Raw genomic sequence first — 27475 nt, forward strand, 5'->3', positions numbered from 1 at the left:
CACACCCCACTTTTCAAAGTCCTTTTTCTACAAAGGAACTTACATCAATATACAAATTGAGGACGGGATTGGTCAAGGGAACCTCTAAAAGGTCCCCCTCAAGTGGCGTAGGTTTGAGCAATTACTTGTTAACAATTATGTTCTATCTTTTCTTCATTGTCTGGAAGAAATGTGGCTGGGTTGTGTCGCAGCACTGGCCCCTCAAGTAATAGAGCCTGATATTTACGTAAACGGCTGTCTGACAGCCACAAGTCTCCTTTAGCAGTGAGTATGCCGGTCACATCATGAGATGTCCACACAGTAAGATATCTTCCCTGTATCATTTTAACTGCTTCAGATACTAAGACTGCCACTGCCGCCACTACCTGTAAACAATGAGGTCAACCCTTTGCCACTACATCAGTTTCCTTATTCAGGTATGCCACGGGTTGCAAGCTCATCCCTTGGACCTGTGTAAGGACTCCTAGAGCTATTCCTGTTTTTTCTGTGACATATAAAGAAAAGTGTTGCCCCATTGGCAAGCTTAACACTGGGGCTTGGGTTAGGGCCTTCTTTAGGACCTGGAAAGCCGCTTCTGCTTCAGGTGTCCATCTTATTAAATGGGTATTGGCTTTCTGAGTTTCCTTAGTGTATATAATGGTCTGGCTATTTTGCCATACCTGGGAATCCATATTCAGCAGAAGCCTGTTATGCCAAGGAACCCTCTTAGTTGCTTTAGGGTTTTGGGATGAAGATAAGCCAGCACAGGCTGGATACGTTCCTCACTGAGGGCCCTAGTGCCTTTGGATAATTTTAGCCCTAAGTATTTAACATGCTGTGAGCAGAGCTAAGCCTTTGGTTTGGAAACCTTGTAGCCACAGGTGGCGAGGAAATTTAAGAGCCCTTGGGCGGCTTGATGGCACAAGGTTTCTGAACGGGTGGCTAAAAGTAAATCATCCATGTACCAAAGGACAAGAGTGTCCAGGTATGAGAACTGGCTCAAGTCTTGGGCTAATGTCTGGCCAAATAGATGGGGGCTAACCCTGAACCCTTGGCGTAAAACAGTCCAGGTGAGTTGAGACGTTGGGTTCAAAGGATCTTCAAAGGCAAACAAGAATTGAGAGTCAGATGTAAAGGGATGCAGAAAAAGGCATCCTTAAGGTCCAGGACTGGAAACCACTCTGCTTCGTCTGGTATTTGGGAAAGCAGAGTATAAGGGTTAGGTATAGCTGGGTATAGAGGGACGATGGCCTCATTGATAATCCTGAGATCTTGCACTAACCTCCACTGTCTGTTGGGTTTCTGTACTCCTAAAATTGGAGTACTGCAGGGGTTATTGCACGGTTTTACTAGGACTTGGGCTTTTAGGTCCTTAACAATGTTTTGGAGTCCTTGTTGGGCCTTGGGTCTAAGGGGTTACTTCCTTTGGTAGGAAAAGGAGGTGGAATCCTTTAGTTTAACTTGAACAGGATGGGCATTCTTTGCTCGTCCATATTGTCCTTCTGTTGCCCAGACTTCAAGCACAGGACAACAAACGGGGTGTTCCTTCTCCTATGTTAAAGTGTGTAATGGCCACTGCTTTTGCTAGAATGTCTCTCCCTAACAAGGGAGTGGGACTTTCAGGCATAATTAGAAAAGCAGGTGAAAAGAGTAAAGTTCCCCAGTCACAACTTAGTGCCTGGGAGAAGTGTCTAGTGACTGGCTGTCCTAGGACCCCTCGGATAGTGACAGATCTGGAGGATAGTTGTCCGGGACAGAAGAGTAAGACTGAGAAGGCTGCGCCAGTGTCCAGGAGACAGTTAACCTCCTGGCCCTCAATGGTCAAGCATACCTGGGGCTCTGTGAGGGTGATGGCATGGGCTGGCACTTGCTCCGGGCACCCTCAGTCCTGCTGCTGGATCATCTGGTTAGTGGCTTCTGACTCAGAGGACCTTCATCCCCTGGGGCAGCAGGCCTTCCAGTGATTCCCTTGACATAAGGGGTATGGACGAGGGGGCGGCTTATTTCTACTTGGACAATCTTTTTTTAAGTGTCCTTGCAGACCACACTGGAAGCAAGCCCTATTAGGCATTCGATTTGCCCAGCTTTTCCCTTTTCCAGAGCCTCCAAAGTCCGCTTGCCTGAGGGCCATGACTAAAGCGGTGGCCCTCTTTTTTAATCCCATTTGTCCCACTCCACCTGCTCCTCCTGATCTCCATTATAAAAAACTGAGGTTGCCAATTTCAATAGGTTTTCTAAGTTTTGCTCTGGGCCTAAGGTGACTTTTGAAGTTTTTTTCTAATGTCTGCAGCTGACTGAGTGATGAACTTATCCTCTAAGATTAGTTGGCCTCCAATAGAATCAGGTGACAGAGAGGTATGCTTCCTCAATGCCTCCCTTAGTCTCCCCAGAAAGGCGGTAGGATTTTCTTCCTTCCCCTGTGTTATAGTGGACGTCACTGAATAATTCATAGGCTTCTTCCTAGTTTTCCTGAGTCCTAGCACGCAAGCTAGCAAATGTCTGCAGCACCAATCTCCATGTTCTGATGCTGTGTCCCAGTGAGGGTCTACACTGGGAACTGCCTGCTGGCCCGTGGGGAATCGTTCTCTTTCCTCTGTTGTCATCCTATCATTGACCTGACTGAGATACCAGAGATCGCCAAACTCTCGGACAGCAGTTATGGCGGCACTTCTCTCATTTGGGGTTAGTGTCTGATTTAGCAGTAACATTATATCTCTCCATGTCAGATGAAAGGATTGTCCTAACCCTTGTAAAACATCAATATAGCCATCAGGGTTATCTGAGAATTTACCTGGGTCTATTTTAATTTGCTTTAAGTCTGAGAGAGAAAAAGGTACATGCACTCTGGATGGGCCGATTTCTCCTCCTCCCACTGCTTGGAGGGGGCATAATCGGGGAATACTGGCACTCTCTGGTTCATTGTTTACCCCTTTGTCTATCTCCTTTTGGACAGTTTGGGTTGAAGGGGGGTCCTTATTAGTTGGGGAAGGAGTCGGGGGACGCTGGGGCAGGGAGATAGATTCTGAGGGCTTCCTGTAGGGCATAAATCACACGTTTTACATAATTGCCAGTTGTCTCTTAATGAAAATAAAGTTTGTACATATGGCACTTCACTCCATTTGCCTTCTTTTCTACAAAAGAGGTCTAGCTGTAAGATGGTGTCATAATGTATACTTCCCTCAGGAGGCCAGGTTTCTCCCCCTTGAAGAGGATATTGTGGCCAGGCGGTACTGCAGAAGAATGTAAGTCGTTTCTTTCTTAAGTGTCTGAGAGTCAAACTGGTCCCAACTCTCCAGAATACATCTTAGGGGCATTTTTCCTTTTGGGGGAATGTTTCCCATCACTTTGGAGGTCCCTTCGTGGTCGCCGAATGTTACCCGGGGTCCTTACTCCCAGAGCTCCCAAGATGGTGGCCGACCGCTTCTAAGATGGTGGCAAGCCTCATGTTCTCTGACCTGGGGTTCTTGGCTTCAAGGATTCCAAGGAATGGAATCTTGGGCCATGCAGTGAGTGTTATAGCTCTATTAGAAGCCATGGAATCCGGAAGAGAACCGTGGAACCCAGTGACTAGTGTTCAGCTCAATTAGGACGAACCCAGGCACTTAGCCGTGTAGGAATAATGGCAAGCCTTTAGCCTGATCGGGAGTGGCAATCGGCGCCTCACTGGATCAGGAGCACAGCGGACACCCTGCCGGATCCGAAGGGATGGAAGTCAGCGGCAGGTCTGCGACGGCAGTAAACAACAGGGGTGGACGGCGAGCCAAAGCTCAGCTCCAGCCGTAACAAACATGGACCAGAAGAATTCAGTTCCAAGATGTAACAGAGTGAAAACAGAGCTCCCATACAAAGGGAGGGGACCCAAAGTGGGTAGCCCTGAACATATATTTTCAATTATCTTGGGCATATGCCTGTAAGGGGAATTGCTAGGCCATATAGTAACTCTACATTTAAACATCTGAAGAACTGCCAAACTTTCCCAAAGTGACTACACCTTTTTACTTTCCCACCAGTACTGTATGAAGGTTCCAATTGTTCCACATCCTCACCAGCACTTGTCATTTTTCATCTTTTTGACTGCAGTCATCCCAGTGAACATGAAACGGTCAGTGTGGTTTTGATTTCAATGAACGCAGTATCTTCACCGGACGAAAAAAAAACTCAGCCTCTGGCACTTGGTATATAACAACTAAATTGGCATCCTTTTCAAAAGGAGGATCAAAAGCAGTTTAGTTTAACTTGATGTGTTAGGATTATTCCTTGAATGTAATAACATTATATATTCCTGTCACGTGACCTGACTTTGCATCCTATGGGAAGAGTCCACGTCCCTTGCTTTGTTGATTTTAGGCTTGAGCGTGCGACATGCTGTTAGCCAAAATATGAGAAGATGTGATAATTTGCCACAATTGAGCAGAAACTTACAACTACTCTCAATCTCTTTCTCTCCTACACCCTGTCATAGCCCTGACAGAGGCTGCTCCTTGAGCCTCGGTCCCATAATGAGAAGACACAAAGAACAGAATTCCAGTCTAGAGCCAAGCAAAGCCAAACCTGTTACCCAGCAGACACTTGGTATTTAAATTAAAATTTTTATAACTACTTTTAAGTGCATAGGAAAAAATCTTGCCAAGCGCAGTGACTGGCACCTAGAATCCTAGTGCTTTGGGAGGCCAAGGCAAGAAGATTGCTTGAGTCCAGGAGATTGAGACCGGACTAGGCAACAGAGTGAGACCCCATTTCTACAAAGATTTGTTTTAAGTGGGCCAGACGTAGTTGTGCACAACTGTAGTCCTAGCTACTGTAGAAGATGAGACGGGAGGAATCACTTGAGCCCCGGAGTTCAAGGTTATAGTGAGCAATGATGATACTACACTCAAGCCTGGTGTATCTCTTTAAAAACAAAAAACAAAAAGAAAACCTCAAAAGTTCACCCTAAATTGTTAAGGTAGTGAATAAATCAATTTATACATCAATAATTTTCACTTTTCACTTTGTTAATTTTGTATTATTAGAATGCTTTAAGGAACATATACTACTTTTGTAATTTCTTCGCTTTTTTTTTTTTTTTTTTTTTTTTTTTGAGACAGAGTCTTGCTCTGTCGCCTAGGCTGGAGTGCAGTGGCGCAATCTCGGCTCACTGCAAGCTCCGCCTCCCGGGTTCATGCCATTCTCCTGCCTCAGCCTCCTGAGTAGATGGGACTACAGGCGCCCGCCACCGCGCCCGGCTAATTTTTTGTATTTTTAGTAGAAACGGGGTTTCACCATGGTCTCGATCTCCTGACCTTGTGATCCGCCCGCCTCGGCCTCCCAAAGTGCTGGGATTACAGGCGTGAGCCACCGCGCCCGGCCCGCTTTCTTTTTTTAAAAATTACCTATGCTAGGCCAGGCACAGTGGCTCATGCTTGTAATCCCAGCACTTTGGGAGGCCAAGGCGGGTGGATCATTTCGGGTCAGGAGTTCAAGACCAGCCTGGACAACAGGGTGAAACCCAATCTCTACTAAAAATACAAAAATTAGCTGGGTGTGGTGGCGGGTGCCTATAATCCCAGCTGCTCGGGAGGCTGAGGCAGGAGAATCGCTTAAACCTGGGTGGGGGAGGTTGCAGTGAGCCAAGATCACGCCATTGCACTCCAGCCTGGGCATCACAGCAAGACTCCATCTCAAAAAAAAAAAAAAAAAAAAATTACCTATGCTGGTCTCCACTTAACATAGCTGAGATTAACTTATAATGAATTTTAGAAATTCTTAAATCTTAAGATTAAAAGTAAATTCTTACACATCTTAAGAAAAAGAACATCAATAATAATAAAAACACGTTCATTTAGATAAAGAACTTCGTACATACATGATTACATTTATAGATCTCATTGAAAATACAAGCTTAATAGAAGCATTCTCTTTGAAAACTAGCACAAGGTTGCCCTCTCTCACCACTCATATTCAACATAGTAACAGGAAGTACTCACCAGGGCAATCAGACAGGATAAAGAAATAAAGGGTATTCAAATAGGAAGAGAGGAAGTCAAATTGTCCTGTTTGGAGATGACATGATTGTGTATTTAGAAAACCCCATCATCTCAGCCCAAAAACTCCTTAAGCTGATAAGCAACTTCAGCAAAGTCTCAGGATACAAAATCAATGTGCAAAACACCAATAATAGACAAACACAGAGCCAAATCATGAGGGAACTCCCATTCACAATTGCTACACCAATAATAGACAAACAGAGAGCCAAATCATGAGGGAACTCCCATTCACAATTGCTACAAAGAAAATAAAATACCTAGGAATACAACTTACAAAGGAGGTGAAGGACCTCTTCAAGGAGAACTGCAAACCACTGCTCAAGGAAACAAGAGAGGACACAAACAAATGGAAAAACATTCCATGCTCATGGATAGGAAGAATCAATATCATGAAAATGGCCATACTGCCCAAAGTAATTTATAGATTCATTGCTATTACCATCAAGCTACCATTGACTTTCTTCACAGAATTAGAAAAACTACTTTAAATTTCGTATGGAACCAAAAAAGAACCCATATAGCCAAGACAATCCTAAGGAAAAAGAACAAAGCTGCAGGCATCAAGCTACCTGACTTCAAACTATACAAAAATGCTACGGTAACCAAAACGCCATGGTACTGGTACCAAAACAGATATATAGACCAATGGAACAGAACAGAGACCTCAGAAATAATACCACACATCTACAACCATCTGATCTTTGACGAACCTGACAAAAACAAGCAACGGGGAAAGGATACCCTATTTAATAAATGGTGCTGGCTAGCCATATTGAGAAAACAGAAACTGGACCCCTTCCTTACACCTTATATAAAAATTAACTCAAGATGGACTAATGACTTCAATTGAAAACCTAAAACTGGGAGAAGAGAGACAGACCCTCTCATATTATTTTATACTCAGAAAAGTGAAAAAAAAGGCGAAACAAAAGGCAGGTAGCCCGGGGCCTAGGAACCAGACCTGAAACCAGGCCTGGGCCTGCCTGACCTAAGCCTGGTAGTTAAAATTCCACCCCTGACCTAGCAACTGATGTTATCTATATATTCCAGACATTGGATGGAAGGATATTGTTCTGTTTCACCCTGCCCACCAGTTCTTGCAGCCCCTGTCACATACCCCCTGGCTTGTTCAATCGATCACGACCCTCTCATGCGGACCCCCTTACAGTTGTGAGCCCTTAAAAGGGATAGAAGTTGGGCACCTGACAAGCTCAGATTTTAAGATGCTAGTCTGCCAACGTTTCCAGCTGATAAAAGCCACTCCCTTCACTATCTCGGTGTGTGAGGGGTTTTGTCTGCGGCTCGTCCTGCTACAAAACCATAAAATCTCTAGAAGAAAACCTAGGCAATACCATTCAGGACATAGGCACGGGCAAAGACTTCATGACTAGGTCACCAAAAAGCAATTCTAACAAAAGCCAAAATCAACAAATGGGATCTAATTAAAGAGCTTCTGCACAGCAAAAGAAACTATCATCAGAGTGAACAGGCAACGTGCAAAATGGGAGAAAATTTTTGCAATCTGTCCATCTGACAAAGGGCTAATCTCCGGAATCTATAAGGAACTTAAACAAATTTACAAGAAAAAAACAAACAACCCCATCAAAAAGTGGGTGAAGGATATGAACAGACTCTTCTCAAAAGAAGACATTTATGCAGCCAACAAACATATGAAAAAATGCTCATCATCACCTGTCATTAGAGAAATGCAAATCAAAACTACAATGAGATACTATCTCATGCCAATTAGAATGGTGCTCATTAAAAAGTCAGGAAACAACAGATCCTGGCAACGCTGTGGAGAAACAGGAACGCTTTTATACTGTTGGTGGGAGTGTAAATTAGTTCAACCATTATGGAAGACAGTGTGGCGATTCCTCAAGGATCTAGAACCAGAAATGCCATTTGACCCAGCAATCCCATTACTAGGTATATACCCAAAGGATTATAAATCATTCTACTATAAAGACACATGCACGGCCGGACACAGTGACTCACACCTGTAATCCCAGCACTTTGGGAGGCTGAGGGGGGGTGGATCACGAGGTCAGGAGATCGAGACCATCCTGGCTAACACGGTGAAACCCCATCTCTACTAAAACTACAAAAAAAAAAAAAAAAAAATTAGCCAGGCACGGTGGCAGGCACCTGTAGTCCCAGCTACTCAGGAGGCTGAGGCAGGATAATGGTGTGCACCTGGGAGGCGGGCCTTGCAGTGAGCGGAGACTGTGCCACTGTACTCCAGCCTGGGCAACAGAGCAAGACTCCGTCTAAAAAAAAAAAAAAAAGATACATGCACACGTATGTTTATTGCAGCACTGTTCAAAATAGCAAAGACTTGGAACCAACCCAAATGTACATCAGTGATAGACTGGATAAAGAAAATATGAGACATATATACCACGGAATACTATGCAGTCATAAAAAATGAGTTCGGCTGGGTGCAGTGGCTCATGCCTGTAATTCCAGCACTTTAGAAGGCCGAGGCGGGCAGATCACGAGGTCAAGAGATCGAAACCATCCTGGCCAAAATGGCGAAACCCTGTTTCTACTAAAAATACAAAAATTAGTTGGGCGTGGTGGTGCACTCCCATAGCTTCAGCTACTCAGGAGGCTGAGGCAGTAGAATTGCTTGAGCCTGGGAGGTGGAGGTTGCAGTGAGCCAAGATCGCACCATTGCACTCCAGCCTGGGCAACAGAGTCAGACTCCATCTCCAAAAAAAAAAAAAAAAAAAAAAAATTAGTTTATGTGCTTTGTAGGGACATGGATAAAGCTGAAAGCCATCATTCTCATCAAACTAACATAGGAACAGAAAACCAAACATCACATGTTCTCACTCATAAGTAGAAGTTGAACAACAAGAACACATGGACACAGGGAGGGGAACATCACACACTGCGGCCTGTCTGGGGGTGGGGGACAAGAGGAGGGAGAGTATTAGAACAAATACCTAATGCATGTGGGGCTTAAAACCTAGATGACGGGTTGACAGGTGCAGCAAACCACCATGGCACATGTATATCTATGTAACAAACCTGTACGTTCAGCACATGTATCCCAGAACTTAAATTAAAAAAAAAAAAAAAGAAAATACAAACTTAAGATTAGGGTAAAAAGTAATACCAATTCTTAGCAACTTCAAAAAACTTTTTAACTATATGAATAATAGCTTCATAACAAACTATTCCCTTAACACCATTATTAATGCAAATTTGCTTAGTGGATTAAACAAACATCTGTGTCACACCTGCCATCCTCTCAAACAGCATCTACCTTCTCTAAAACCCCAATTTGATCTGAGCCATCCCAATTCTCAACTACTCCTCCACACTGCCTGAGATGAAAAATGGCTGGGATTCAATGACCGCCGAAATATATCAAACCAATCTAATTGCAGGGTAACTGCAGGGCTTTCTGTCTGAGGTAGTTTAACTTGGTTCACATATCTACAAATACTATTGTAAACACTCTCCCCAATTATTTTATACACACTGAGGCTGGCACCCCATGATATTACATATGCTAAATTCCTAGAAAAACAAACTTCAAGTAGAAAATATTTCTAAAACATTCACTTTTGTTTAAAAGGAAATTACTTTTCTGTCCTGGTAAAAAGACATAAAATGACAAAAATACAGTAAACGTTAAGTGTTAGGTTAAAAAATCATTATCCATGATTTATTTTTAAATACATCTATGTTTTTGCTAGATTAAAGTTAAAATAATTACAATGGAACTTTAAGCAATTATTACGGTTCAACTTCATGAAGTATTTGTTTTCTTTTTGTTGAGATGGAGTCTCGCTCGGTCGCCCAGGCTGGAGTGCAGCAGCGTGATCTCAACTCAGTGCCACCTCCGTCTCCCAGGTTCAAGTAATTCTCCTGCCTCAGCCGCCCGAGCAGCTGGGATTACATGTGCACACCACCAAGCCCGGCTGATTTTCATATTTTTAGTAGAGACAGGGTTTCACCATGTTGGTCAGGCAGGTCTCGAACTCCCGACCTCGTGATCCACCCACCTCGGCCTCCCAAAGTGCTGGGATTACAGGAGTGAGCCACCGCGCCTGGCCTAACTCAATGTAGTATTAACTTTTCTTCTCTTCTGATTCTTGTACCAACTGCACCTTTAATTCCTTCTGATCTTTGGTATACTGTTCAAATACTGGTTGAAAAATATATACTCCTCCAGCAATTCCAAGGATAGTGGTAAAAAGCAGGTGTGAAAGTGTCAATCTCCTAAACATTGTTGCAACAAATACAGCACAAGGAAAAGGTGGTTTCGGAAGCCACACTCCACATCCAGGAAATCTCTTCAAATCTGTGTACAAAAATGGAAAGCAAAGCCATCACTTAGCACAATGTCCTTTTAAAAGATTTTACGTCACTACTTTGCACTGGAGTGAACAATATTTTTATGTTACTAATTGAAACAAGAATATAAATACATAAGGAGTACAGGAAACGAATTAGGGAAGGGTATAAGACAAAGCCAAAACCTCTTCTATTACATAATGTTCTCAATGGTTTTAAACGCATATATATATTTTTTTTTTCTTTTTTTTTTTTTTTTGAGACGGAGTCTCGCTCTGTCGCCCAGGCTGTAGTACAGTGGCGCGATCTCGACTCACTGCAAGCTCTGCCTCCCCAGTTCACGCCATTCTTCTGCCTCAGCCTCCCGAGTACCTGGGACTACAGGCGCCTACCACCACACCCTGCTAATTTTTAGTAGAGAGGGGGTTTCACCGTGTTAGCCAGGATGGTCTCAATCTCCTGACCTCTGATCCACTCCCCTTGGCCTCCCAAAGTGTTGGGATTATAGGCATGAGCCACTGCGCCCGGCCTAAATGCATCATTTTTAAAATGGCAATAAAAGAAAGGGCCAAAAAAATTGACAGTGACTGCCCTTTGTTCTCGTCTGTCTGTGTGTGTGTGTGTGTGTGTGTGTGTGTGTGTGTGTGTGTGTGTGTGTGTGTTTTAGGAGTCTTGCTCTCTTGCCCAGGCTGCAGTGCAGTGGCACGATCTCAGCTCACTGCAAGCTCCGCCTCCCGGGTTCACGCCATTCTCCTGCCTCAGCCTCCCAAGTAGCTGGGACTACAGACGCCCGCCACCACGCCCGGCCAATTTTTTGTATTTTTAGTAGAGACGGGGTTTCACTGTGTTAGCCAGGATGGTCTCCATCTCCTGACCTCGTGATCCGCCCACCTTGGCCTCCCAAAGTGCTGGGAATACAGGCGAGAGCCACCGCACCCGGCCTGGTTTTACTTTTAACTAGAGGACAAAAAACAAAAAGAAAGTAACAACAACAACAAAAACAAAAACACAGGAACCACTGAGCATGTTTCCACATTTATACAAGAAGCTAAATCATCCCGACCCTGTCCACCTCGTTCAACGGGCATTTTTTCTGAGAGCAACGAACTTAAAATGTTACACCAACACTGACGTTTACGATTATCATTACTTTTTTTTTTCCAGCCAGGATGGTCTCGATCTCCTGACCCCGTGATCCGCCCGCCTCGGCCTCCCAAAGTGCTGGGATTACAGGCGTGAGCCACCATGCCCGGCCTATCATTACCATTTTTAATAACCACTCAGGCACCTCCGACTGTTCTGCGCCTGCTCCACGTCGCTAAACTCGCTACCGCCTGCTCCCCTCCAGAGATGAGACCGGGCTCCTTCTGGCAGTTTTCGGACCCCAAGCACAGAGACCGCCAAGCCAAAGGCGAATAGTAATATACCTCGGTTCGGAAACAGCGAAAGAAAACCGCCCACGAGCCACCTCTTGGGGTGGTAGAGACAAAGTTGCCAGTTCCCGGTTACTTCCGGGCTTGGGAGCGACGGCTGCTCGCAAAAGCCAAACTTAGTGGATGGACGAGCAGCACGCTCCTGCAGCTTTCTTCCGCTTCAGGAAGGTGGCGGCCGGGGATGAGGAGGCCTTCTAAGCAAGTGCGGAATGGAGCGGGGACGCGAAGATGCCAGCCTCACTTTGCGTGGTCTCCAGAACCGCTCCCACGAGAAGATAAAGCTGCGAAAGAGAAAGTCTACCTTGTACTTCAGCACCCAGGAAAAGAACGTCAGGCGCCGCGGCGGTGAGTGAGGGGGTGCTGTCTGGAGAGCTCCTGCCCCATCTGAAAGGAGCCCCCGTATATTTCACTACCAGCCAGTTGCCCGTTGAGCTCTGTGTTGCCAGATCTTAACGAGTTTTGAAATGCTGGAAACACAGATTTTAATATAAATTCTGATTTCTAAATGTTGGCAACTAAATTCAAATTTTAAAAGAATACTCTGTATTTGGCCGACAGACTGTCCATTTGTGGTCAAGAGCAGGACTTTGGAGACAGCAGACAGATCCGGGTTTGAATCCTGATAAGTCATTTACAGCTTTATTTGGACAAGGCAGTTTAATTTCTGGACCTCAATTTGCTCGTCTGTAAAATGGGGCTAATAATACCTATCCCATAGCACTGTGTGGAGGATTAAGTGAGATGCATGTAAAGAAATTAACACAGTGCCTGGCATATATAATAATAAGCCTCAATGTATTTTAAAAGGTACAGAGGACCATTTTATATTGCACATATACAAAGGGTTGCTTCCCAAATTAGTAATTTATTAGCTGTTTTTTTCATTAGATACACACGTAGTATGGCCTAATTAATTAGCCTAAGGCCTTAGTTAACCCACTCTTTAATATTTTAATTAATATTTAAATATTAATATTATATTATTTAATTTTTAATATTTTAATATTTAATATTTTAAATATTTATATTATTTTAATATTATTATCTTTATACAGTAAGTTGCAAGAAAAGTTGGGTAAGCTAAAAGAGGGACAGTCACCCAGTGATGAGGCTGTGGTCCTTGTATAACCTTCCCTAGGTTGGCTTTGAGAATGGTGTGGAGGGGCCAGAGGTCGCTACTGTGCCTTACAAGGGGCCAACCAGAGCAGCAGATTTTACGTTCTGCAAGTGTAACTGCCTAACTTTTGTGCCACTATTACCTGTTTTGTTCTGTTTTTCAGATCTTCTTGGAGAGAATATTCATCTGGTCTTGTTCACCATAGCTTTACGAATATTAAACTGCTTTTTGGTACAAACAAGCTTTGTTCCAGATGAATACTGGCAGTCTCTTGAAGTTGCACATCACATGGTTTTCAAATATCCTTTGTGGTTTCTTGTGTATTCATCTTGGAAATTGTGTTCAGTTTCTTTTAGAGTAGTCCCCCCTGCTCTCTTGTCTTCAGGAGATAGTTTCCAAGATCCCTAGTGGATGCCTGAAACTATAGACAGTACCAAACTCTGTATATATTGTTTTTATGTATGTAAAAAAAATACACACATTTATAAAGTTTATATAAATTAGGTACAGTAAGAGATTAACAGTATTACAATATAATAAGTTTAACACAATACTATAATAAAAGTTATGTGAACATGGTCTCTCTCTCAAAATATCTTCATATTTTCTGACAGTGGTTGACTATGGGCAACTGAAACCATGGAAAGTGAAACCACAGATAAGGGGGGACTACTATACATATTTTCAGTTTTCTGTATTTTCCCCAAGTAATTTTAACTCATCAAAGTACGCCATTATTTTATACTAATATTTCTCCTGTATCTTTCCTTTATGTTAATATACTTGACACAGCCGTTAGCATACATTCCCATAGTTCTTAGCACTTGGAGGATACCGAGAAAGTAAAAAACACATTACTGCCTTGAAGAAGTTAAGAGTTTAGTTGGCCAATTGAATTTTTAATGCAAATATCCAGTATAAAATGCTGTTTTAAGACTGCCACAAAATAAAATATTGGTTTACAAATGGAAATGAAAATAGATTTGCCAAGTGAAGTGGGGTGCACGTAGAGGCAGGAGGACCACTTGAGCCCAAGTTTGAGATCAGCCTGGGCAAGACAGTGAGACCCCATCTTAAAAAAAAAAAAAAAAAGGAAACAGGTTTCAATATTATTTGACATTTACTCCTTAATGTTACTAATTATGGTTATTTGACTTGGGAATGGACAGAGAGATTGAGGAGTTACACTTATCCCTTAATCTTTGCAAGCATTTACAAGATTCTTCATCTTTTAGGGAAAGATAGTGTTCAGTTACTGGTAAGTTCAAATAAAAGTAACCAAAATACTTATTAAAAGTAGATTTATTCTACCTTTTTCAAAGCTTAATATATATTAACTAAATGATATTGGGGCCATGGAATTTGTTTTTAAAAGGCTACTGTTGCTAAAGTCCAGCCATATCTGGGAAGCCCATGATACTACAGACATACTGTGATGTGTAACTCTTTAGTTTGTGCTGCAATACAAGACTGAGCATGAAAATGTCCTGATGCGAGGAATCCTGTTATGATGTGCAGATTTTCAAAATGACTATGTTATGTATTATTTGGACATTAGAAGTATACTTCTTTCTTTTTTTTTTTTTTTTTTTTTTTTGAGACGGAGTCTCGCTCTGTCGCCCAGGCTGGAGTGCAGTGGCCTGATCTCAGCTCACTGCAAGCTCCGCCTCCCCGGTGTACGCCATTCTCCGGCCTCAGCCTCCCGAGTAGCTGGGACTACAGGCGCTGCCACCTCGCCCGGCTATTTTTTGTATTTCTTAGTAGAGACGGGGTTTCACCGTGTTAGCCAGGATGGTCTCTATCTCCTGACCTCGTGATCCGCCCATCTCGGCCTCCCAAAGTGCTGGGATTACAGGCTTGAGCCACCGCGCCCGGCCTACTTCTTTCTTTTTTTGAGGGGGAATGGAGTTTCGTTCTTGTTGCCCAGGCTGGAGTGCAATGGTGTGATCTGCCCGTGTGGTGGCTCACGCCTGTAATCCCAGCACTTTAGGAGGCCAACGTGGGCAGATCACCTGAGGTTGGGAGTTGGAGACCAGCCTGACCAACACACAGAAACCCCTTCTCTACTAAAAATACAAAATGAACTGGGCGTGGTGGCACACATGCCTGTAATCCCAGCTACTCCTGAGGCTGAGGCAGGAGAATCGCTTGAACCTGGGAGGCAGAGGTTGCGGTGAGCCGAGATTGCACCATTGCACTCCATCCTGGGCAACAAGAGCGAAACTCCATCCCCACCCTACCCCCCCACAAAAAAGTATCACTGGAGAGCAGCATTGTATTTTGTGTTTTTTACCTTGTAAGTAGAAGACCACGTTATATGATTTTATGAAGTCTGTATACATACAAACCCACTCAGGATTTAGTGTTGAAATTAAAACTTTAAAAAATTTAATTTGACAAAAATTTAGTGATATGCATAATCATTGTGCTATATAGTAACTAGGATCAACAGTAAGTAGGATTGTAATTCCTCAGTTATCAATTGCTGGGGTCAGTTGCCAGGAGATGGTACAAGGGCAGGACTAATGGTGCGAAAGTTTCTGTAGCCTCACTCCCATGATCTTTTAAGCTATCATCAGATGAGACTCCGAGTTTGGGGTCTCCCCGATTTCTGTCAGTGGGGGTTAATGGCTCAGCATTCCAAAGGCAGTCCAAATCCTGAGGTGTTTTGTGTAGCTTAGAAAGACACAGGTTCTGGGGTATTTGTTTTAAGGTAGGGTTGTACTCTCCCAGTTGCAATACTTGCTTCCCCATTATTGAGAAATTAGGGAAATTAAACCACTGAAACTGATGCTTCAAATGGGAAGATGATAGGGAAGAAGAATTCAGAGTGGTAGCAGAGTTTCTTCCATTAACACAGGTAGAATTTAGGAGCTGCGGCCTGACTTTTCTCCTCTTACAGTTATCTACTAGTTTATAGATTATGCAAGGTATCCATAAAGTCTGGAATCACAAGAAAATATACATAATCTCATCAATGACATTTTATATCCCAGGAAGTAGGTCAGATTACGAATGAAGTCTTCAAGATAGGAAAATTCCCTGCTCCTCCAAGACCTATCCACTGCACTCCATCTGTAGCTGACCCACCAGGTCATTTTGTGGTGTAAAGGAAGCCTCCCCTGTCCCGCTCCAGCCCCCCTAAAAGGAACTCATTGTCATATCTAGAACTTGACCATGCAAAGAGATTCGTTAGGATATGATCAGTCATTATTATTTTAAGCAAATTATATACATAATTTTGAAGCTGGAAGAGGTCAGAGAAGTAAAGTAAATAGACCAAGGTCACAGCATGTTAAAAGCAGAAGTAGAGCTAAATCCTAGGTCTATTACTCACAGCCCAGTGCTTTTCCCAGATAGCTCCTCTACAGACTGCATAAGGCTTATGCACAGCTGGGCATGGTGGCTCACACTTGTAATCTCAGCACTTTGGGAGGCTGAGGTGGGAGGATTGCTTGAGGCCAGGAGTTTGAGACCAGCCTGGGCAACATAGCAAAACTCTGTTTCTACAAAAAAAAATTTTTTAAAGGAGACATGGCTTAGAGCTGCACTGTCTACCAAGGTAGCCAGTAGTTTTATGTGGCTGTTGAAGACTTCAAATGTGGCTAGTCCGATTTGAGAAGTGCTAGAAATGTAAAATATGTACTGAATGTCAAAGGCCTAGTACAAAAAATAATATTTTTATAATTTTTTAATTGATTAAATGTTCAAATAATAATGCCTTAGATACAATGGGTTAGACAAGATGAAATTAATTTTACCTGTTTTGGGTTTTGGGGTCATTTCTGTTTTTGCTTTTTAATTTGCCAGCTATAGAATTTAAAATTACACATGTGGCTCATGTTATATGTCTTTTGGCCTGTGATGGCTTAGAACATGTGAAAGGAAAGAGGAAGAGGAGGGGAAACCTGAATGGGGAACCACAGTAAGGTTCGTTGGTTTTTGGTTTTTTTGAGATGGAGTCTCACACTGTCGCCCAGGCTGGAGTGCAGTGGCACGATCTTGGCTCACTGTAACCGCCACCTCCTGGCTTCAAGTGATTCTCCTGCCTCAGCCTCCCGAGTAGCTGGGATTACAGGTGCCTGCCACCACACCTGGTTAATTTTTGTATTTTTAGTAGAGGTGGGGTTTCACTGTGGCCAGGCTGGACTCAAATGATCCGCCTGCCTCTGCCTTCCAAAGTGTTGGAATTACAGGCATGAGCCATCAAGCTTGGCCAACAGTAAGGTCTTTGAATAGTCAGAAGACAACACAAGGGTATTTGGCTCCTGTAGCTTAGGGGAGGAGTCAGGAGCTTCAAGAACAGAAGTATGGAATGAGGAGCTGCCAACATAGGCCTAGTGTTCAAGTTACGCCTGGCATGTTTCTTCTCTTTACCTCACTCCACTGCTTTATTTTACTCTTTAGCAGGTCCTTACTGTAACATGGAAAATTATGGTATCAAAATCTGGAGAGACTGCTAATGATTGGGAGTTCAGAACTCTGCTTATTTTTATGCTAAAGTCTACTTTGTTTTAAATTCAAGATTTCTACTTCTGGCCGGGCGCGGTGGCTCAAGCCTGTAATCCCAGCACTTTGGGAGGCCGAGACGGGCGGATCACAAGGTCAGGAGATCGAGACCATCCTGGCTAACACGGTGAAACCCCGTCTCTACTAAAAAATACAAAAAACTAGCCGGGCAAGGTGGCAGCGCCTGTAGTCCCAGCTACTCGGGAGGCTGAGGCAGGAGAATAGCGTAAACCCGGGAGGCGGAGCTTGCAGTGAGCTGAGATCCGGCCACTGCACTCCAGTCTGGGCGACAGAGCGAGACTCCGTCTCAAAAAAAAAAAAAAAAGATTTCTACTTCTACTTAACCACCCTAGAAAAACTTCTCTTTATTCAGGGTAAAAGTCTCTAGCTCTTAACCTCATAATCATAGATAGTATCCTGTAGATACTTTGTAATTTATTAATATTCATCTTAAAATGTGGATCTCCAAACTGACACAATACTGAAGGCAGAGTAACTAGTTCAGAATATGGTGGGTTCATTAACTTACATTTCTCAGAGCGCAGGAATTCTTTTAGCTGTTTAATAGCTACCTCACACTGTTGGCTCATATTAAGTTTGTAGCCAAATTGACTTTTCATATGAACTGCTTTCAGGGGGCCTGGGAAGTAAGGATGAAGCTTATAGCTCCCTATGCAGAGTAAACAGAAGGTATGTACATGAGTGCCTTTTCCTGTATTTTACAGGGCACAGTTTATGTGGAACTAAGTACCGTGTACCTTTAACTTTCCAATTTTAGCATTTATTTACACACTGTGGACAAAAAGAACATAAAGCTAAAGTGCTAAAAGCCACTGACAACTCAAAGTAAAGCAGCTCCTATAATGTGGAGTTAATGAAGTTTGATTCAACAAAAATATGAATTAACAGCCGGCGCAGTGGATCACACCTGTAATTCCAGCACTTTGGGAGGGTGAGGTGGGTGGATCACCTGAGGTCAGGAGTTCGAGACTAGCTGGCCAACATGGTGAAACCCCATCTCTACTAAAAATACAAAAATTATCCAGGCGTGGTGGCGGGCACGTGTAATCCCAGCTACTTGGGAGGCTGAGGCAAGAGAATCACTTGAACTCGGGAGGTAGAGGTTGCCATAAGCCAAGATTGCACCATTGCACTCCAGCCTGGGTGACAGAGTGAGACTCTGTCTCACACACACACACACACACAAACACACACATACACACAAATACAAATTCACATACAAATTTTTAGAAACACATCTTTTGAACAAACCAAGATTAAATTGTGCTCTACCATCGTGTTATTTTGTTAGTGTTAACTATGACACCTTTTTTTTTTTGGAACTCTGAGAGATGCTAGTGCATAGCATTAGCATTTCTAACTATAGTTGTAATACATTTATTCTTTATTTCAATTTTACACTTAAATTTACTCTTTAATGTCATCTGAATACCATGTTCATATAATTGCAGAATATTTGTGCTTTTTTAAAAGGTAATTTGTTGGTTGGGTGCAATGGCTCATGCCTGTAATCCTAGCACTTTGGGAGGCTGAGGCGGGCAGATCACGAGGTCAGGAGACCAGCCTGTGCAACGTGGTGAAACCTTGTCTCTATTAAAATACAAAAAATTAGCTGGGCGTGTGCCTATAGTCCCAGCTACGCTGAAGGCAGAGGCAGGAGGAGGTGGGAGGTGGAGCTTGCAGTGAATGGAGATCACACCACTGCATTCCACCCTGGGCGACAGAAAAAAATGTAATTTGTTATTATCTATATTGCAGGATAGAGAAGCCGTGTAACTTAGTAATTAAAGTCAGGCCAACCTGGGTTTATAATGCTGGATTTCATACTAACTAGCTGTGCAGCCTTGTGAAAATTACTTAACCTCTCTGTGCCTCAGTTTCCTCATCTATAAAACAGTCCTTTACTCAGAAGATTGTTAGGACTAAATGAGTTGGTACATATAAAGTACTTAGCATGATACATAGTACACGGTGCTGCAAATACTTGAATTTTTAAAAACCTGTTGTTGCTAATGAATATAAATATATTTTTAAAATAGAAACAACACAGTGAAATGATTGGCTAACTATTAATATTTACATTAAAATTAGGGCCAGGCACAGTGGCTCACGCTTGTAATCCCAACACTTTGGGAGGCCAAGGTGGGAGTATCACTTGAGGCAAGATTAGCTGAGTGTGGCAGTGCATGTCTGAAGTCCTAGATGCTCAGTAGACTGAGGCAGGAAAATCGCTTCACCCCAGAATTCAAGGCTGCAGCCTGGGTGACAGAGTGAGACCCTGTCAATCAATCAATCAATGTAATAAAAAATAATTTTAAAATATATGTATAATATATATGTGTATATATATGTGTATATATGTCATATATACACACACAGAGAATGAGACTGGTAAATATTTTATATTTTATATTTATATATAATATATATAGTTATATTTATAATATATTTTATATTTATATATAATATGTTTGTCTATATATGTCATATATACACATACAGAGAATGAGACTGGTAAATATTTTATATTTTATATTTATATATAATATATAGTTATATTTATATTTTATATTTATATATGTTTGTCTATATATGTGTATATATGTCATGTATACACACATACAGAGAATGAGACTGGTAAATATTTTATATTTTATATTTATATACAATATAGTTATATTTATAATATATTTTATATTTATATATAATATATGTGTGTGTATATATGTCATATATACACACACACAGAATGAGACGTAAATATTTTATATTTTATATTTATATATAATATATAGTTATATTTATAATATATTTTATATTTATATATAATATATGTGTGTCTATATATGTGTATATATGTCATATATACACACACATACAGAGAATGATACTGGTAAAACTTAAAACTACATTGATTATTTTAATGAGAATATAATTTTATAGAAAAAGGGATGTAGTTTTGCAAAAGAATAGAAAAATATATTGTCTATTTTTGTACTAATAATGGCTTCCCATAGATAGTTGGATCAGCTTGTTGACTTTTATCATAATTCAGTGTGAACCAACAGATGTTTTTAACATCCTGTTCTTCTTTTTAACTGATGAAGATTTGGATTCCTAGACTTGCCCAAGCACTTCTGTCTGCTGTAGCAGACGTGAGACTTTACTCATTAATGAAGCAACTAGAAAATCAGGAAGTGGCAAGATGGGTGGTAAGTCCTAAATACTTTAGAAGCTGTATGCCAGTTATTTCATTCCTATAGGTATAAAGCACATGGAAACACTGATTCCCAGAACAATTTTAGAAGGTAATTCATACAACTTTATAGAGGTACGTCCATAATTAAGAACAGTAACATGCAAGTGGGGCACCTGCCATAGCTTTTCTTCTGATTAAGCCCTGGACAGGGATGCCCTCAAACCCTTTTAGAGTCTAAACCCTGGGAGACAGCCTTTGGAAGCCCCTTCACTCCTCAAAACTATCCTTGCCTCTCTTTCCATAGAATTGAGTAAGGATAGTTCTAAATTACCAACTACTTCACAAAGCATCTTAACTATTTACAACCCTTGTTCTGTTCCTCTAGCCAGCCTCTGTCTGAGGTGCAGCCCAAGAAATCTTTTTGCACTGAAACTCTTTCACTTCCGAATGAGATGTTGGAAGTATTAGGTTGGTGCAAAAGTAATTGTGGTTTGTGCCACAACAATATTAGGTTGGTGCAATTACTGGACTCATGTAAGGAAGACAGTATGGTATAGAAGACTATCTTTTGTCATTTAACTTATTTCAAGGTGGAGAGATAGATTCCTGACATCTCCCACTCAGATCTTGAATGGATTTTTCCCATTTAAACAATATCCTGATGAGGGATTGGATTCTGTAGTACTGTTGTTAATTCACTTGGCTCTTTGTAAAGTTAATAAGCTTATATGAACCTGTTTGAAAGTCTTACTACCTTTTTTATATTGTTTCTATTGGAAAATACATTCTAAATTCCAAGTAACCAATTTAGCAACATATCTCTGAAATATAATTTACTAATAAATTAGAAAGGGAACATTTCTGCAGGTATTCTATTCTTTTGCATTAAAAAGAAAGATTGGTTTAGCAACTAAGTCCTAGCTAATTGATTCAGCGATATGGTTAGCCTCATTATTTTGTGCTTATATTTTATGTGCATTGCTGAAGACTCAACATAAAATGGTAGGCAAAAGTCATGATGGCTTTGAAGTCCTTCCCCCAAAGATACAGCACTAGGGCCGGGCGTGGTGGCTGACGCCTATAATCCCAGCACTTTGGGAGGCCGAGGTGGGCAGATCACAAGGTCAGGAGTTCGAGACCAGCCTGGCCAACATAGTGAAACCCCGTCTCTACTAAAAATACAAAAATTACCCAGGGGTGGTGGTGGACACCTGTAATCCCAGCTGCTCGGGAGGCTGAGGCAGAATTGCTTGAACCCGGGAGGCAGAGGTTGCAGTGAGCTGATATCATGCCACTGCACTCTAGCCTGGGTGACAGAGCAAGATTCCGTCGTGGGAAAAAAAAAAAGAAAGAAAAAGATAAAGCACTAGGTTCTTCTAGTTTAGGAAAAACTTTTACTTTCATGAAAATTAGGAACATTTTTTAAAGGCTATGTTTGGCCAGATGGGAAGCTAGTGCCACATGCTTAACAATTGCCTCAATAAGTTTCTTTTAACACATTTGTTTTGTAGACTTAATGGTGCTCTGTGTGCATGTTCTTCCAAAAACTGATTCATTAATTTAGTCAATTTCCAAATTAAAATTTAATAATGTCTCCTGATTTTTTTTCCCTGTTTCCTGTTTTGTCTTAATTTTTCATTCCAAAACAGGGAAAACATTCCAAACAAGTGCAACATTCCAAACAAGGTCAATTTAAAAAGTCACAATACTTGTGTCAGTACTATAAGACAGTTTGAGAAATATTGATTGGAAGAATCTAGTTATGAATTTCAATCTTCTTAAACTCTACCAGAAAAGAATCTGTTTTTTATGTGTTTCATTAATGGAAAGTGGGATTGATTTTAAATCAAATGGAGTGCCATAAAAATGCACCTGAAAGTATAAACTTCTTAACATGAACAAATACAGATCTGCTATTATTTTAAACCTGTGTTTGATACAAGTTTCTAAAAACAATGTTTGGGCATGCCTACTTACTTTTAATATCATCTACCTTTTCATGTCCTTTTCACAATATTTAGACTTGCTTGCTATTTAGAAGATAATATGTACTAAGGTTTTCAATTTCCAACTTCATACATGTTTGCTCTATACTTTTTCTTAGTTTTTTTGCCAGTTGTGCTCCTGGTTCACATGGTATTGCTGTACCAGAACCCTTACAAACACCATGGAAACTGTTCTCACTATAATTGCTCTTTTCTACTATCCTTTGGAAGGTTCAAAGTCTATGAACAGGTAAGAAAAATTATTGTTAATAATTATGTACAAAACTTTACTTTTGAAAAATCTTAAATATCAACATATTGTAATGTCTAGTAGACCCCCTAATTTTCATGAGTCATGAGAACCACAATAATATATTCAGTTGATACATTATAGCAGAGAACAGATAATACTCAAACGGAATAATTAAGGAGAGTTTAACAATAGGAATATTTGCGAAGGTGTAGACAATATTTAGGAAAGCCAATAAGGAAACACCATCGTACCGCCAGCCTAGTTATAGCAGGAAGTCTGTAGTATCTCTAGGCCCCAAAGAGCAAGGAGAAGAAATGGTTACTGGAATTTGTAAAGAGCTATAATTATAAGAGAGGGCCCCAGCAGGGGACAGGCACAACCAGTCTTTAGCAATAATGAGGAGACAGCCAGGGGAATAAATAATCCTGACCCAACTCTTCTGCCTCTCAGCCAAAAACAGTCAGAAACCAGAAAGCAAGGTAGCCACTGATGCTGTCCATTCAGGTCAGCTTTCCTGCATGCAGACTAGATAAAGGCTGGAGGAGAAGAGATTTGGAAGGGCAAATAGGAAATACTTGGACTTTATTTGGCTTCCTTTAAACTGGGGAAACAAATACCAAGCAATGGGAACGTGAGTGAAGGCACATAACTGTCAGTGGGCTTCATTTACAGTTACAGTTACAGTATATTCAGGGCAGATTATCCAGAGTAGTTGTAGAGTGCGGTAGGATGCCTGTAAGAGGAGAAGAATAAGAGATGAGGCTGGAATGGGACTTTGAATTTGGATTTTATTCTGTAGGTAATAGGGAGCCATTTGAGGCGTCTGAGCAGCATGACATAATCAAATCTGATTTTGAAAAACTTTTGTAGTAACAGTATTTAGGATATACTGAAAGGAAAAAAGACAGAATTTGAGATCTAGTTAAAATTCTAGTATCCATTCTTCCTACACAAAAGGAATAGGAAGTTAAAGGTTAGGAGGATCAAATCAAATAAGATCATTTCGTCTTAGACTCTCTTAACTACAAGAAAAAGCATTCACTCAAGTTATGTATATGATGAGGACTTTATTATAAGACTAAAAGGGAAAATGGGCATCTCAAGCCTTGTGGCCAGGACTGGAAGAAAACTGCAGAATATCTCAGCCACACAAATGAATTGAAATGTTATGCAGAATCCAAGGCAGTTTTGGGGAATGGGCTGTTTTGTTGTGCCTTTATATACCAAATAGCCTATGAATCCTGCCTTAGTCTTCCATCATTTAGGGACTTAGCTAGTCTCTGTCCACTTCTATTCTTGCTAGCAATTACCCAAATTTCTCTGTATCTCATATTCAATTTGAGAGAATCTAATTAGGTCCATTAAATGTCATTGTCTCTATCTGGAGATAACTTTATTTCACACTGGCCAGCCTTAGATTGGCTACTTGGGCCCAGGTGCCGTTCCCTAATTCAGTTAGGAAGTGCAAGGGTCATGTGATACAAAAGGACTGCTATATAAGCATTTTTCCTTGTATAAGCACGACAGATACTATTCCAGACCTCACAATAAAATGACATTTTGCACACTCCTTTAAGAAATGCAAGTATTGGCTGGGCACGGTGGCTCACGCCTGTAATCTCCACACTTTGGGAGGCCAAGACAGGTGGATCACTTGAGGTCAGGAGTTTGAGACCAGCCTGGCCAACATGGTAAAACCCCATCTCTACTAAAAATACAAAAAATTAGCCGGGCATGGGGATTAGCCTGTAATCCCAGCACTTTAGGAGACTGAGGCGGGTGGATCACCTGAGGTCTGGAGTTGGAGGCCAGCCTGGCCAACATGGTGAAACCCCGTCTCTACTAAAAATACAAAAAATTAGCCAGGCATGGTGGCACACACCTGTAATCCCAGCTACTTGGGGTGCTGAGGCAGGAGAATCGCTTGCACCCAGGAGGCAGAAGTTGCAGTGAGCCACTGCACTCCAGCCTGGGTGACAGAGTAAGACTCTGTCTCAAAAAAAGAAAAAAAAAGTTCATATAGCTATTCATACCAAAAGGAAAATGTCAAATCACAGTGTAAATAATAGATAACTTCAAGTTAATTTCCCACTTGTCTTATCACACATTTTCCTCTTACAGTGTCAAGTACTCATCCTTGGTGGCACTTGCCTTCATAATTCGTCCCACAGCTGTCATTCCCTGGACACCTTTGCTCTTCAGACATTTCTGTCAAGAACCAAGAAAGCTTGATCTTATTCTACATCATTTTTTACCTGTAGGGTAAGTGTGGCAATAATCCATCCATTAATTTTAGTAGCCTATAAGTCACAGATTATGAACAAGATTTTACATCTTTCAGTTAATTATTTTATCTTCTAATGTCAATGAGCACTCTTAGTCCAAGGAAATAGAATATTGCAAAACTTATATATTATATTCTTATATTTATGATCCTGATTATAACTATTTTAATTTGCTTAACTGAGTGCTTTTGTAATTACTTCTAACTTAGCGCTTTCTGATGCTTTATTTACTAAATATTTCTCAAATATATTTTAGAGATACTTGATTCTTTTACATTTGTATAAGGCTTTATAATTCATAATGTGTTTTCACATATTACCTCATAATTTTCATAATACTTCTATCTAGGCAATATATGTTTTTATTTGGTAGTAGAGAAAACAGGAGGCTGGGAGAAATTAAAAATGTGTTAGTCAAAGTCATTGGCTTGGTTGCTATACTGATATTGAAACCCAGGTCTTCTAACTATACTATGAGCTCCTAGGATCAGACATATCCCAAGTATCTAGTAGACTACCCCAAATAATTATTTATTGAAGGGATGACTGCATTCTGACTCTTACAACAGTGATCTTTTTAATATACAATCATGCACTGCATAACGACATTTTGGTTAGCACTGGACTGCATTTATGACAGTGGTCCCATAAGATTAAATTACCATATTTTACTGTACTTTAGTTTCTCTGTTTGGCTATATATATTTTATATTTATTTATTTATTTGAGACCGAGTCTCGATCTGTCACCCAGGCTGGAGTGCAATGGCGCAATCTCACTTCAACCGCCTCCCAGGTTCAAGTGATTCTCCTGCCTCAGCCTCCCAAACAGCTGGAATTACAGGCGCCTGCCACCACGCCCAGCTAATTTTTTTATTTTTAGTAGAGTTGGGGTTTCACCATGTTGGCCAGCTACTCTCAAACTCCTGACCTCAGGTGATCCTCCCACCTTGGCCTCCCAAAGTGCTGGAAATACAGGCATGGGCCACCATGCCCAACCTGTTTAGCTATAGTTAGATACATAGATACATAGCATTATGTTACGATTGCTTACAATATTCAGTATAGTACCATGCTGTATAGGTTTGCAGCCTAGGAGCCATAGGCTATACCATATAGCCTAGATGTCTGTAAGCTGTACCATCTAGGCTTGTGTAAGTGCACTCTATGATGTTTGCACAATGATGAAATTGCCTAATGATGCAGTTCTCACAATATATCCCCATTGTTAAGTAATGCATGACTGTACTAGTGTTCACTAGTCACAAGTATTTTTCGGGTAGCAATCTGAAAGGACTAAATTGTCTTGCGTCTCAGTTGCCACTGTTGTCGTTTCTCAGGTGTATTAATAATATTGCATTAAATGTATTCATTCATTCAGGAAGTATTTAATCCTACTATGTGCCAGGCAGTGTTCCAGATGTAGGAGATGCATCAGTTTAACCAAAAAAAGTACCTGCCTTCATGAAGTTTACATTCTAGTAGGGAGAGACAGACAGCTAAAAAGATAAGAATAAATATATATTTGTCAAGTGATGGCAATACAGGGAAAAATAATTGTGGCATAAGGAGGATGGAATGCCAGTGCTTGGGGTGACAGGGGAGCTGTTATTTTTAAACAGGGTGGTTGGGAAAGACCACCATGTAAGGTGACACTGGAGCCAAAACTTAAAGGAGTTGAGAGAGTGAACCATGTAGTTACTTGATGAGAGAATATTCCAGGCAAAGGGACCAGCCAAGTACTAAGTATGTTGGGCATGTTCAGGGAACAGCAAGGAGACGGATGTGGCTAAAAGAGAGTGAGCTTGGGAGAATGGAATAATGAGATCAGAGAGATAGCAGGGGCTCAGTTCATTCCGGATTTGACACTGAGGGAGATAGAAAGCCTTTTTAATCTCATCAGCAGCATGATAATAACTTACTCATTTAATAAGCATTTAACCTACTTTGTATCCAGCATTTGATAATTCAGAGGTGAGTAAGATACAGTGTCTGCTCTCAAAGTCAAAGTCTGTGGGGGAAAAAGATAAAACAATACAGATGCTCCTTGACTCGGGATTACATCCTGATAAACTCATTGCAGGTTGAAAATATAAGTCAGGCAAGGCACAGTGGCTCACACCTGCAATCCCAGTGCCTTGGGAGGCCAGGAGTTCAAGAACAGCCTGAGCAACATAATGAGACCCCGTCTCAACAAAAAAAAATTTAAAAATTGGCCAAGTATAGGTGGCAGTAGGCACGCCTGTGGTCCTAGCTACTTGGGAGGCTGAGGCAGGAGCATCCCTTCAACCCAGGAGTTCAAGGTTGCAGTGAGCTATGATCATTCCACTGCTATTTCATAATAAAATATTTGAATAT

General features: G+C 41.3%; 2 protein-coding genes and 1 pseudogene across 5 annotated transcripts in view; 1 reads left to right on the forward strand and 2 right to left on the reverse strand.

The window, feature by feature from the left end:
- Positions 1-2231: 2231 nt before the first annotated feature.
- On the reverse strand, positions 2232-5170 carry LOC144329763 (uncharacterized; annotated as a pseudogene).
- Positions 5171-9660: 4490 nt separating this feature from the next.
- On the reverse strand, positions 9661-11803 carry PIGBOS1 (PIGB opposite strand 1). Of its 3 annotated transcripts, none has more exons than XM_015142291.3 (2): positions 11744-11803; positions 9661-10323 (listed from the first exon to the last, which is right to left on the reverse strand). In XM_015142291.3, exon 2 carries the CDS (start codon positions 10247-10249, stop codon positions 10091-10093), a length of 159 nt encoding a protein of 52 aa, XP_014997777.1. In that variant the 5' UTR covers positions 10250-10323; positions 11744-11803; the 3' UTR covers positions 9661-10090. The 3 variants fall into 3 exon arrangements, with proteins under 3 accessions (XP_014997777.1, XP_014997779.1, XP_014997778.1); XM_015142293.3 differs by having other exon boundaries at positions 11605-11803; XM_015142292.3 differs by having other exon boundaries at positions 11581-11803.
- A 90-nt stretch (positions 11804-11893) lies between these two features.
- Positions 11894-27475, forward strand: part of PIGB (phosphatidylinositol glycan anchor biosynthesis class B) — a 37786-nt gene continuing 22204 nt past the window's right edge. For both annotated transcript variants that reach the window (XR_013395595.1, XM_077939447.1), the window contains exons 1-6: positions 11894-12094; positions 13030-13163; positions 14005-14124; positions 20504-20608; positions 22700-22830; positions 24955-25095. Coding sequence is in view for 1 of the 2 variants with exons in the window: in XM_077939447.1 (XP_077795573.1) it covers positions 11959-12094; positions 13030-13163; positions 14005-14124; positions 20504-20608; positions 22700-22830; positions 24955-25095 (767 nt within the window). In the remaining variant the exon portion in view is untranslated. The remainder of the gene's footprint in view (positions 12095-13029; positions 13164-14004; positions 14125-20503; positions 20609-22699; positions 22831-24954; positions 25096-27475) is intronic.

This window comes from Macaca mulatta, chromosome 7, assembly GCF_049350105.2.
Source record: "Macaca mulatta isolate MMU2019108-1 chromosome 7, T2T-MMU8v2.0, whole genome shotgun sequence".
In the NCBI taxonomy this organism is placed as follows: Eukaryota; Metazoa; Chordata; class Mammalia; order Primates; family Cercopithecidae; genus Macaca; species Macaca mulatta.